The 13,787-nt window shown below is 39.4% G+C and overlaps 1 protein-coding gene across 1 annotated transcript in view; it reads right to left on the bottom strand.

Annotated features, from left to right (window-relative positions):
- Positions 1–13,787, bottom strand: part of LOC129108008 (pleckstrin homology domain-containing family A member 7-like) — a 136,624-nt gene that overhangs the window by 57,414 nt on the left and 65,423 nt on the right. The window contains 1 exon segment of the mRNA XM_054619631.1: positions 8,788–8,871. Coding sequence (XP_054475606.1) covers positions 8,788–8,871 — 84 coding nt within the window.

Here is a 13,787-nt window from a genome sequence, read left to right as displayed (position 1 = left end):
AAGGTGGTGTTGTACTTCACTACATTATACTGAGATGTGTTTTTTTGTCCTTCACCTTTACCTACATGAGGGGGGGAACAGATTGATAACAACACTGAATATAACGTAACTCAGTAAAAACACCATCACTGACCACTATGACAATGTAAAGAAAATAAAAGTCTTGCATTACGGAAAGCAGCAACAAGCCAGCTTAAGACGTGTTTGAGGCGTTGTATTTATTTATTTGCATTTGAACAGAACATGAATACCAGTTCTCCCCTGCTTGCAGTATTCATGCTAAACTAAACTAACCCACTGCACACTAACATGAGATTAATATCCGTCTTCTTATCTCTAAGTTTATGTATCAACTGTTGGAACAGCTATAAGATGATAACAAAAGCAAGACGCTTAATTAATGAAGTTTAAATCTATTGAATATTGTTGGATACTCTAAATGAGAGAGATTGAGAACACACATTCCTCCTACAATACAATCCCCCTGTTTCAATTCCACACCGCTGCTGCCATGGCAACAGTCAACCAAAGCATTGCCAAGCTGCCCCCCTGGCGAAAGCACCATGTGTTCACTCATCACATTGCTGGCGTAACTTCTCTTAAATCACCAGGTCCCATATCAATGAGCAGGGGAAGGGTCAGAGAGAAGAATAAAAAAAATACAAGGACAACGAGAGAGAGAGAGAGAGAACAGAAAAAAGCTTCTTGAGAACATGAAGAGGGGAATAACACGGAGGAAGAGTTGAGAGAAACAAAGGCGACAAAGGGAAAGGCATGCCGAGTGACAGCCAGGAATTCTGTTTACCTCCATTTATGAAAGGGAAAGGTTTCACCAAGCATGCATGCTCTGTTTTCATCAAAACTAAGCTTGTATTTGACCTGAGCATGACATGCATAGCCAACAAAGAACTGTTTTATTCCCCAGATACGTTCAACCAGAATTTGAAATAGCTAAAAATAACATGTACTATATGAAATTGAATGACAAATAGGGCTTTGCTCTAAAATTGGTCTTGAACTAGCCTTGAGCATGACTAACACAAGCTTAGAGATTTATATTATGTTGTGCAACAAAATGAAGCAGTAAATTATATGTTAAATTATAAGTTATTTCCTCTATTAGGATTATTTTAAAGCCTGGGATAACATGTATGGGAACCATGGGCTGAAACATGGAGCCAATGTGGCCTAAAAGTGCCTGACACTTGCATTCTCTCTTCTGGCCATCAGGGGGCGACTCCTCTGGTTATTAAAAAAAAAAAAAAAGTCTATGAGAAAATGACTCTACTTCTCACTTGATTTATTACCTCAGTAAACATTGTAAGTCTTCTTCATCATGCATGATGTTCATTTAGTAAATTATAGTCCATATAGAGTCAAATAGAAGATAACGCAAGAGTATGACAGGTGGCTACCACAGCGTTGTTCAGCGTTCTGTTGTCGCCAAAATTAGCATCCCAATTTATGACCAAGCTAGTCAGCGCTAGCTTTACCTGCTAACTTAAAGTAAGCTTCTTTACCTGGCCCAGCCCCCCTCCAGCTCCGCCTACTAGTCCAAACATGGTTGCTTCTGGTTCCAAAAAAACAAGATGGTGGCAGCCAAAATGCCAAACATAAGGCCTCAAAACTGTAGAACACAAACCAACGGGTGACGTCAAGGTGACTACCGCTAATTTTGATATACAGTTCATGATGGGAAGACATTAAGAAAAATAAATGTCTTAATGTCTTAAGACAACCTATTAATTCCACCAGTGTCTGTGACATGTATTTCCATGTTTCCTATGACCCCCAGAGCTGACGACAAGAAGACAGACAGACAGACGGGGTGTAAATAGACTTCGACACACTTCGAATGCAGACAGATATTGAGAACCAGACGGCAGCAGCCAAGGAAGTTATTCCATCTCTCCTGCTGCCAAAATAAGAGCTGATAGAAGTACTCGTTGGAGCTGTAAAGTCCTGACACTTTAGCCACTTTAATCCGTGATAACCCCCGTTGAGCAGTCCCGCCGACGCCAACCGCCACACACACAAATACACGGCGCACCCTGTTGCTCAGATGGAGTTTCGACTCTGCTTTCATGACCCCGTGAGCTGATGCCTCCATCAAAGTTGATGTTGACATTGAATATAAAAAAAAGAAAAGTCCTGACTGGTACAGCTGGAAGCCGGTGCTGGAGCTGACAGATATTTATACCAAAGTATGAGCTCCAGTGAACTCCACACCTTGTGTGCCAGCATGTGTAGTCGCCAGGGTGGTGGACATCTAAAGGTTAGCTTGGCTCCAGCTGAAAGGCTCAGTGGCCGACAGTAAAAAAAGTACAGATGTGCGTGAAAGTATATGAATAAGAGGCTGAAAAAGTTCAGCTCAGTTGAGTGAAAAAAATCCTTGGACGAGTATAAAGGTTTACAAAACAGCTTTGGCCTCAGTGGAAACCCTCGAGAGCTTCATGCGGGCTCAGAGGAGCCTTAAATAGCAGCACAGTGGAGGTTTTGGAGAGCGCCTTGGGCTGCAGCTGAAATGGTTTCTCCTGTGTTACTGGCAGTGGAGCGATGGTAATTGGATAATTAGGGTTCACGGATAACAGAAGGTGGGAATACAATCCCAGCCTACTACATACATTAATGGTAATTACATCATCTTTGTTTTAAAACGGTACATTATAATTAGATGAGAGAATTTACAACCAAACATGTAGCCCGTAATACTAACATTACCATGGCAACATTATGAATGGAATGACACAAGCAAGGATAATGTGAAAGGGAAAAAAATGACTTTTTTATGGTGAAAAGCAATTAAAAGTATCAAAATTAAAGCCTAAAAGCAATAACAAACACAAAGTCATTGGATTTAATGGTTATTGGCAGTGACGTGCTGTGATTAAAAGAACTAGCCCAAATATACTGGACCCTGAGATGTTTTAAGATCCCAGCTAAAGATCTGTCTTTAAAGACAAATGTGAGGTGCCAATCTAGACCAGCAGTCCTCGTTTTTCCCGGGGAAGTTTTCTGTCTGTACCCAACACAGATAAGACCTGCAGTGAGGTTAAACCCCAGGGAAGATGTTCCGAGATAGCTGGGAAAAAAAATACTTTTTTTTCGGTGTAATTGAGCCCTGTAGTGAATTTGTGTCTGGTGGGAAACTGGGAGGGTCTGTGTTTACTTCTGCCTCAACTAAGGTACTGAAAAGTAATTGTGCACAAGAGGTCAAACTTTTTGAAATTAGGTTATTAAGCCTCAAATTACCTCCACTGAGGGTTTTTTTGTTGTTTTCTTTTACCTTTTTTTAGTTCATTCTATGTTTATCTCATTCTTTGTGAAGCATTTAGTGCTGCATTTTTTGTAATAAGGTGCTTTATTTTCTATTACATGCATTATTAATATTATCATGATTATTATGATTATAACTAAATAGTACTCCATTCAAATTTAATGTTATGGGAAAAAGTTGGACATTTTTGGGGAATTTGCTTATTCGCTTTCTTGCAGAGAGTTAGATGAGAATATAGATACCACGCACATGGAACTAGACTCAGGAGGCTATTAGCTTAGCACAAAGAGTGGAAACAGAGGGAGACAGCTAGCCTGGCTCACGGTCTTTCCACACCGAGATGTGGAATTTAATTGGACCATTTGATTGCAGTTGATTGGACCATCCATTAATCCAACTTCCCGTAAAACCCCAAAATTGTTGCTTTAACACATCTGTTTGTTTCCGAACAAAACGAAATAAGAGCTCGTTAATGAGCGAGCTTCAGCAGATTTAGCCTGGCTATTATCACCCATGATCATAATAATGAGAAACTTTTAAGCTGTTTTCAGCTGCAGAAAAAAAAATCTTAGAATTATACACCAATTTTGACAGTCAAAGAATTACCAAGTACCATCCACTCTGCAAGAGCACTTCAAGTTAACAGTTTTGAGAAATCATCGAGTGTGTTCTTCCTCCATGATGCTAATGGAGCTCAATTGTTACAGTTTTAGTTTACATTATACGTCACAGACTTTGGAGAAAAAGGCTCCTTAAAAACAAGCTTACATAACTCCTAGTTAGTATCTTGTATGAACCAGAGACAACAACACCATGGGAAATGATCCTAAGAGTCTGTCGAAAAATAGAACTAAGAGACTTTCAAAATAAATTAAAAGAAGAAAACATTTTGTACCCCAAGACGGTTTGTTCAACATCTTCATTGTACATCTTTGAATGTATTACTATACAAACAAAAAAATAATAGGATCCAATTAAATATAGAACAGCTATTACTGTTAAATTCTGATTCATAAGTTGCTTTGCAAGTGACCTGGGGATTAGTTAACAATCTTTTTTTTAAATTCAGGCACTTTTTCTATAAAGTTTCTTCAGTTTAGTCAACTGGTCTTCCAAAGCCATAATGTTTCACCCTCTTGGACGTTCTTTACTGTTAGTAGGAAGTTCGATGCTGCTGATGGTTCTCAGCTGTGTGTTGAATAATCACAGCAATGAATTTACTCGAGTGTACAATATCACACTGAGGCAGAAAATAGTGCTTCTGAGTGCACATGCTGTATTAACCACCACCTGTCATCCAACTTGGAGCAGAATTACATCTATTTTCATAACCACACATGTACACGCACAAATGTCTAAAGTGTGTGTGTGTGTGTGTGTGTGTGTGTGTGTGCATGTTGCACTGACACGTTATCAGAGCAGCTTGGACAGGCCTGCTTCACGCCCACACAGCTGCTAATAAGACAGATCCATCAGAGCAGAGCAGAGACAAATGTAACCTGGTTCCTCCTTGTTTAGAATGGAGAGATGGACGAGAGGCAGCAGAGAAAAAGACAGTAAAGCAGAGGGGGAGGGGGGGGCATGCCTTTCATGCTAAAGATTAAAAAAACGTACGCTAATATTGCTTCTCTTGCAGACCGCTACATTGGAGCCTGCCACAAATGTAGTAATAATTATATCTGAGCACCCATTATACACGTTTCTTGCATTTTGTTTGCATTATTCACATTTTTTGTAACCAATTTCAAGTCTCAAGTAAAAACTGCATCCACATGTCATATGTTATGTTTGTTTCTAACACTAGTTGCATTTGATAGATTCTCTGAAATGACAATCTCACATTGTCTGACAAATTCAAAATAGTAAAAAAAGGAGAAAGACACAAAGACACAGGTGTAAAAAAGAAGAGAGATAAAAGAGTGAAATAGGGTGAAGGGAAAAGAAAGGAGATGAAATAAGCAGAGTTCGGAGAAAAGAGCTACTGTATGACAGATAACATGAAGAACGAGAAAGACAGAATAAAGTTGGGACGGGTGGAACAAATGGAAACAGAGAGAACAGGAAATGGAAAGAATGAGACAGAAACGGAAAGAGGTGAATTGAAAATAGGCTGCGCAGTGAAACTTCATTACATTTTAATGGGTTTCTTCATTACATTAGAAGCTACAGTACAAAAGCTATATTAATTGCTCTTCACTGAATTAGTAAAATATATGTGGTCTAGTGATACTGAATAAAAGGAGAAAAATATTTGGCACATAGGATGAGAAGAGAAAACCAGTGTCAGAACTCTCAAGAAGGGAACATAATGCAGCTAAATATATATGATTAAACTGTTCATCAAGAGATAAAAATAAATTCTATTGAGGTCTGAGTGGGGAATTAAAGTAGGTAAGATTGAAACTCTTTCTTAAGGGTCTCTTCAAGAGATGCTCAAGAATTGAGCCTTGTGACAAAAAAAAGATTGTTGTATTTGTGTTGTGTAGTCAACAGTGCAGACATCCTTTTTTTATACTTTCATTCAAACTACCAAACAATACCTTTTAATTAAAGGCAATAAAAGCAACAAGACAAAACTAAATGTACCTATACAAGTAAACAAACATGCATGAGTCTGACCCAGAACTAATTAACAAAAAATTGTGACCCATCAAAAGTTCATGAATGAAGATGTAGTAGGTAAGAGAAAGGTTGATTTTTTTCATGTTATGTCTTTTATTTCAGATGACTGAACATGTGAAGTGAAATAATGCTGTCCCGAAAAATCATCAACATAAACAGTTCACTTCTATCTAAATAGTAGTGAAAACAGTAAGCCTTAACTTTATGACTGTGAAGCATCAAGACTAATTTATTAATTCTAAAGAGCATGTTCGTTCTACTCAATGACAGGTTTTGTTGAGGAAGTTTGATTGAGTCGAATCAGAAATCCTATTGCAGCGATTGTTCAAAAACATGCCTCCTCAGAACCGACTGAATGCAGCTTTCTCAAGAACCGCTCAAACCGACAACTTCACACTCAACGCTGCGCTTTATTGGGATCTCAGCAATACATCTACCACGAGATAGTTGCACCAAAGCGCTACTCAGTCTCAGTACACTTCAGGAAAAAACACCAGGGGAATACCCTCAGGGGGCAAATCAAAAAGCCCAAATAAAACCAAACCATTGGCATAAAAGATGGTGTCGTCTACATAGAAATGTTGGAGCAGGAAAATAAATCCTATTTATGCATAGGACAAAGAGGCAAGATTCTCTACCAAAGACATACAAGTTAAAATTATTATAAGCAACTTATCAAACAAAATACTGAGATTAGTGGATCATCAAAACCCCTTAGATCCACAGAAGGAAACTCAAAGATGCCTTGTATCAACTATGACCTTAAAAGAAGTCATTTAACATACTTTGACAACGATACGCAGCTTTAAGACCCAAAATATTGGGTCACAGGAAAATACAGCATTTAGTCACAGCATCTCGAGTCTTCCATTCCTACGCCAAATGTTCAATAGCACCATGGCTGCTGTAAAGGAATGAATCCAATTGTGTATTTTGGAAGTCGCAAGCTCTCGCCAAATGTATTCTGCCAGCTGACATTCAAATTCGACTTCACCTCCCGAGGGGTTTATGCAGGTAGACTTTTAAACAGCTGAAAGAAATGGGAGGAAGGGTCTGGAATATACAGAGCTGCATTCTGTTCCTAGACGGTGGCCTGCCGTTCTGAATACATGGGAACAATGTCACACATATATCGCTGCAAAAAAACAAAACTGGTTCACAGTGCCGGGAGCAAGATGTGGAGTTATTTTTCTAAAGGCACAAACCCGCTAATAAATCAAACCCCCTGGGCTAACGTTCCTAAAAAGTGGTTTTTCTTGTTTATTTTTAGTTTGTAGCAGAGGAGTTTATTATTCAATTATTCAAGCTTGAGTATTTGTTCAGAATTCAGCAGTCTCTTTGACCTACATCACAATTTGGGGCAGCAATAGCGTCCCATCTATTGTAACTGAGACCTTAGAGATCGTCTCTATTGTGGTGAAAGTCTGGTGTTGGGTTTAGTCACCGGTGGGGAAAAGCTTTGCCCACACAAAGCCTTTAGAGTGTCTCCTAAACAAGCATGAGTAAGCACTCTGACCCGTTTGTTTCACAGAGACCTGCACTTACCAGGTCTGTTAAAATGGTACAGCATCATCACAATCTCAAAATAGCAGAATGAAACTAATTTGTGCTCTTTTTGGTTTCTATCGCAATGAGACAATCTGGTTAAAATACAAATGGTCTTATATCTACTACCTTAATGGACATACTGTAGATATAACCCATGCACCTCGCACTGTTGACACAAAAACACCCTGTAGTTTAGGATGAGAGGAATAGATCGGCATTTTGGGAAATAGACCAATTTGCTTTCTTGTTGAGTCACTTCAGACTTTTCCCCTTTTTGATGCACTTTGCAAGTTGTGCGGTAAATGCCTACTCTGCTTTATTGATCATGAAGCTACAGCCAGAAGCCTATGAGCTTAGTAGGGATTTCACGAGAACCGATACTTCGGTACCAAGTTGATCCCAAAACGCTGAAAACCTGACAGCACTTGTTTTTCTAAGCAGGTTGATGTTAGCTATTAGCAGCCGGCGGGCAGCTAACGTTAATGGAGTTTGCATTGCTTTTTATTATGATGCGTTCAAGTATTAATGAGTATTAGGTAAAGGTTAATTAGAACATTATCATGATGTGGTCACATGTAATCTTGTACAATTTAGTTTTTGACGAGAATCCTGAATAAAAAGTTGTTTGAAGGAATAGTTTTAACCGAAATATAAAATAGATATTACAGGGAATTATATCCTGTTAACATCCTAAAAAGTGTCAATTGATTTTTTGTATTTTTTACCGTTGTATAAAATTGGTTGTCGAGAATCGTGGAATTTCACTGGCATTGGTTTCGACTACTAAATTTCTGGTATCCTAAAAACATCCCTACAGCTTAGCTTAGCATAAGGACTGGAAACAGAGCTAGCCTGGCTCTGTCCAAAGGTAAACAACTCTGAGCAGCAGCACCTCTAAAGAATAGTTTTCACCTTTCAAAAAGCAGTGAATTAAAAAAGGCCCACATCTTCACATAAAACAACCCCGAACAATCTCTTAAAACCTGCCGAATACCTCCTCAATAAAGAATTATAACTTGAAGCTAAACTTTAGAAAAGGAAGGTAAAAGATGACTTTAAGGCTAGGGAAAGACGTTTCCAAAGTCACTGTCAAACAGAAGTTCAGGTAACACTGTAGCAAACCATCAAACAGTCACAACTACAAGAGCAGAAAAGTTTCTTTAAATCCTTCTGGATTTATCCTCGCTTTAAAAAAAGTGATAAAGTAACCAGCTCACAGCGTAGCATTCAGATGAAAATGCAAAAACATTTGAGCCAGTTTTGGCATCCAACATTTTGTTATTGTTTGTATGTATGGAGCTGTAGAGAAGTAAAAAAAAAAAAAAAACTTGACGACTCACTGTTCTTGCAGGATAAAATCCATGTTCTCTGCAGAGATCTGCCCGCTGACAGGATGGCGAAACGCCGTGGTCCTCTGGTTATGACTGAAGGGACAGAGGGAGGAGAGAGAGAGGAGGGACAAATTTAGAAACCACGGCTGCGCTGCATAAACACTGCGAGGGTATCACCCTGGATTTACCCCCCCCCCCCCCAGATTTAACAAGTACAGCGGACACGAGCCGATCATTCCCCAGAGGAGTAGCGGGCTTAGGGGCTCTGTCCCACCTCTCCACCCTGATGGAGCCTTTCGTCCCTGACTTTATCAGCCCGGTGTAGAATGTGAGGGGTGGCTGCTGGGACGCCCACCAAACCCCCCCCACCCAAACCGTCCCGTCCAGCCTGTGTGCAACAAAGTGTCGGGCTCAGCACAAAATGCTGGACAGTGCAGGCCTGGGCCTCCATCAGTTATGGACTCAGTCAGTCATTCTAAGCCGCAAACCAGAGTGTAGAACCATTTGACAGGGTAAACAACACAGGGTGGCATTGAGGGTCACTTTGTGTGTGTGTGTGTGTGTGTGTGTGTGTGTGTGTGTGTGTGTGTGTGTGTGTGTGTGTGTGTGTGTGTGTGTGTGTGTGTGTGTGTGTGTGTGTGTGTGTGTGTGTTTGTGTGGAGCTTGAATGCCTCACAGCAGAGAATTTGACAATGACTGCAGTGGCATATTGATGTTTATAGTGAAGTTTTAACAGCTCTGAAGTCAATGAACAAAGAGGTCATCTCTAATAGAGAGGGACACCTGCTGCTACAAAATGTGAAAGCACATCATAAAAAAACACCAATTTTATTTATTTTTTAAAGATAAAAGGTATGCTGCCTTGTTTCTGTCTGACAACATGATTGCAGGAATATAATAGTTCTGAAACAAGCTTTAACTTCAATCTTTGGGCTGTCGCCTCTTAGAAACTGTGACGGACATTTTCATTATTTTCTGACATCCAGACAAGTAGCTCACTAACGAGTCATGGATTCATCTGAAAAATAAATGACCCAAATGTATTAAAAAATAACCTGTAGTTTGGTGCTAAAATATTGGATCATATTTAAAAAAAAAATTGGTTTAGATATATGGCAGGTAAATGAATAGCATTTCTCTTTCCAATTCCAACAGTGAATATAAACCCTTTAGATATCAGTGTACAGACTAATGTATTCACACAGTCACAGCCTCAAAAACATAACAATAGTGTCAGTGCTGCATGCAGTTTGCTACAGAATTACTAGCTTCTCAAAACTCTGACAAAAAGTTCTTTCCCCAGAATAAGACCTGCTGAGCAGCCTCTTCCAGAAGCCAGACATACACGAGAAACACCATGAACACTCATCAAACAAACCCCATGTGTGTGTAAAGGTTCAGAAACCTCTTCCCCGTATCAAACAACGATCGATGTGGAGTAACACCGTTTTCCATTCTGCTTCAGCTCACATTACTCATGCTGTACAGGTCCCTGCTTCATGTAGCAGAAGATCAAACCCTTCAGGGCTACAAGGTTTCCCAGAAGGCACGTTGACGTGACAGCGGCGGCCTCCATAACGGGAACTTACAACGCCGTTATTAGCTCACAGCATGAGACCTAAACACGACTTGTCACATTAAACCGGTCTCATATAAACGCGCTGCCTCCAGACGCTTTCTCTTCAGCTCGTACTGATGTCTGTCAGAGTTCTCTGCTGTCATTGGTTGAGCCTCTTCCACTAGTTTGACTACTACTAGTAACAGTTACACATGTAGAGGCCATAGAAACACATGGACATCATGTTTGTCACTTACTAAAGGGGCATTTTGCCTCGACTTCACTGCTTGCCATCATCTTTTTTTTCTAAATTTGGATTTTGGGTTTCAGGCTGCAGGCATTCGTAGCGATACGTATGTTATGAGCATAATCATGAATGTTGAATTTGAAAGAGCAGTAATGTACACACAACGCGGGCGGGGTTGAGGTGGATGGGTCCAACAAATAGCGGCCTTTAAGCCAGGAGACGGCTGTTCTTCCCCATGTTATGTGTTGCATAACTTGTTGTTCATTAGTTAGGCACTAGTTATTTTACCTGAACTATTTTAACAACTGTCTTTTCCTAAATCAAACCAAGTAGTTTTGTTACCTTATTCTAACTAAGTATTTCAGGATATTTTCCTAAACCTAACCAAGTAGTTTTGTTGCCTACACCTAACTACTGTTTGCTGTGAAAACGGAAGTGAATTTTTAAAAGATCATATCAATGTAAGAAGCTGAAATTGAAAAACGTGCTGCTGGAATTTTCATAAGATATCATACAAACCAAGCCTTGAGGAGGCTGAAGTGGGTGTAATCGACTGAAGTACTAGTCAATCGAATACCCTAGCATAACCCCCTATGGGCCTCATTGACTTCAAACCATTTGTAACCAAAATGCATTACAAAGAATACAAACGACAATATGAAAATTAAAAACTGAAACCGTCATGTGCAATAACTTGGTTATTTGTTGGTGTTTTAATCATGTTTTCTAGAAGAACCTGCAGATCAACACTTTCAATCTGCATTCCAAATTCAGTCATGATAGTTTGCTGAATGGCTTTAATTGAAAATGCATACAGAACACCAGAAAGATAACAGCAGAAATGCTGTGTTAGAAAACAGGGTTAAAATGAAGTAGACACAGTTTACTGGTTGGATTAAACTAGTTTCTGTTGTGGTTTGGAGGAGTCTGGCTTTTTCTCCTACTGTTTTCTGCATAATGTAATGTAACGTCACCAATCCTCGAATGCTGCTGGCTGTTGGTTCAATTGCCAGGTTTCAAGAAAAATAAACATAATGCGAGGAATATATCGTTTTCACAAGCTCCACGAATCACCTGCAGTGGCCCACAGGGGACTGCACTCACATTTAATGTTTGACAGCTGGCCCAAAAAAATGTAAAATTAAAAATCTCTACAGATTGAAATGGAGAACATTGTGTTCAAGAACACGGAGAACCTTTGCTTCCAATCCACAAGGACAGAAGAGCAGCACAGTTCTGCAGACGGTGTTCTTCAGTGCTCCAGATAGCAGCCTCCCTCAGGGGGATACGCTCTGAGAAATAATAATCGTCTGAATAGGATGGAATTATAAAATCGATCAGTTGTAGCATGTAAAGGAAAACAGAGAGTCATGACAGACCTCAGAGCCATGAGTTATGGCCGAGACGTTCTCCTTGCAGAGCTGAGACAAATTCCACAGCCGATGATAAACGGCAGCCGCTTTCAGTCTACCGCTAAACAGCTACATGGGTCGATGCAGGTGATGTCATGTACGCTGCATTATGATTACAGATCTTGAGGAAGTCGTTACAAACTGTTTGATGAATCATTTTTGGTATCGTTGTTTTTTCTTTCTTAATAAAAAAGTACTTTTTGGGTGATATTAATTCATTTTAAATAATAATAATAAGAACAGAAATTGTAAATATATATATCTATCTATCAAAAGTATCCTGATATGGTGATACATTTGTAAAAGTCTAAATATGTGTTACAAGGCTCTTTGTTGGGTTGTGTAAATGGATTACATTAAAAAATATCGTCAGGAAAAGCTTACATAAATGTAAAAATGAAATTACATCAGTAGGAAATGATGCTAACAGGACTAATAGACCATTAACATATTATTAGATTATTGGTTGATTGTGTTAATGTGACACCGACCATTCCTCTAAGAACAGTGTTATTCAGAGAGGCACTTCTTTTACAGTACGACGCTCCAGAGGACAGCGACAATCTACGACTTCAAAGTGTGAAAGTGTGACGCAAAGCATCCTCTAACACCTTGGTCTTAATAAATAATAAACGTCAACACAATAAATCAAACACGTAATAACCGCGAGTTAAGAAATAATGTTAATTATGCCACGATGACAGCTGTAAGACCGTCTCTCATTCACACGTATGTGTAAGAACTAATAGACGCATGCAGAATTCATACAGAGCTTATGAAATTAAATGTTAAGCCTATTAACTCTGATCTCTTCAGACTATTAAATGCTAAAATAGGTATTTATGACCGCTGAGGACACCGCAAATCCTCTCAGAGAGCCGAGCATTAGATTTGAAGATCAAATCCAGCACTTGTTTATGCCTCAGCTGATATGTGAAGCTCTCCTCCTGGGGATCGGATACATATCCATGTCTGATTGCTTCACAGAATAAGAACAGTGTCCTGAGAGGTTGTTTATCAGCAGCTGTGACTTCGCTCTGCAGCGAGGTTCAAAATAGTACGAGATGTAATGACGCCATGATGGTGTCACTTCAGCCGAGCTGACCTGAGCTGTAATGCAGCGCTAAAAGCTTTATAAAGCACCCTCTTAACAATGCCCTTTAATAAAAGGTAATAAAAAGACACGTTCACACAATGCACCACACATCTCTGAGTCCTTGTGTGTCTGAATCTCACAGCGAGAAAAAGTGCAGCTTCAGTAGAGCTGGAATAGATCAGTGTCTAAAACATAAATGGTAAATATCTCTTTTTCGGAGTAATTTGCTCGGATTGAAAGAGCGAGAGCTTTTAACGGGAGTGACCATTTTGTTCGAGTGTTTAACAGTCAAACAACAAGAAATGTGTCAAAGAACCAAAACCAAGAGAAACGATCAGAAAGCAATCCAGACAAAAGTGGCCTTCATCATGCTAACGCTAATGCTTTTGCTAACTACAGTATATGTGTGTGTAGAATTAGATGAGGCACGGAAAGGGAAAGGGGGGCAACCCAAAACGTTTGAGCTGAACTTATCTTTATGCTTGGGTCAGATTTATATCTGAAATGTGAAGAGGGCAGTTTCTTTCCGTTTTAGCGTCTTCCAGCTCATTGTTTTGGTTTTATGGTCCAGAAATGTATTGATCTGGTTCAGAACAGCAACTGTAGTGGCAAAAATAAGATGTGTAAACTCCTTTTTTTTATACAATAACTATATAAATTTGACATGGCCATAACAAATCAAACATATGTGATTTT

Source organism: Anoplopoma fimbria, chromosome 19, assembly GCF_027596085.1.
Source record: "Anoplopoma fimbria isolate UVic2021 breed Golden Eagle Sablefish chromosome 19, Afim_UVic_2022, whole genome shotgun sequence".
Lineage (NCBI taxonomy): Eukaryota > Metazoa > Chordata > Actinopteri > Perciformes > Anoplopomatidae > Anoplopoma > Anoplopoma fimbria.
The sequence above is the reverse complement of the archived record's forward strand: the minus strand, read 5'-3'. Positions and strand labels throughout refer to the sequence as shown.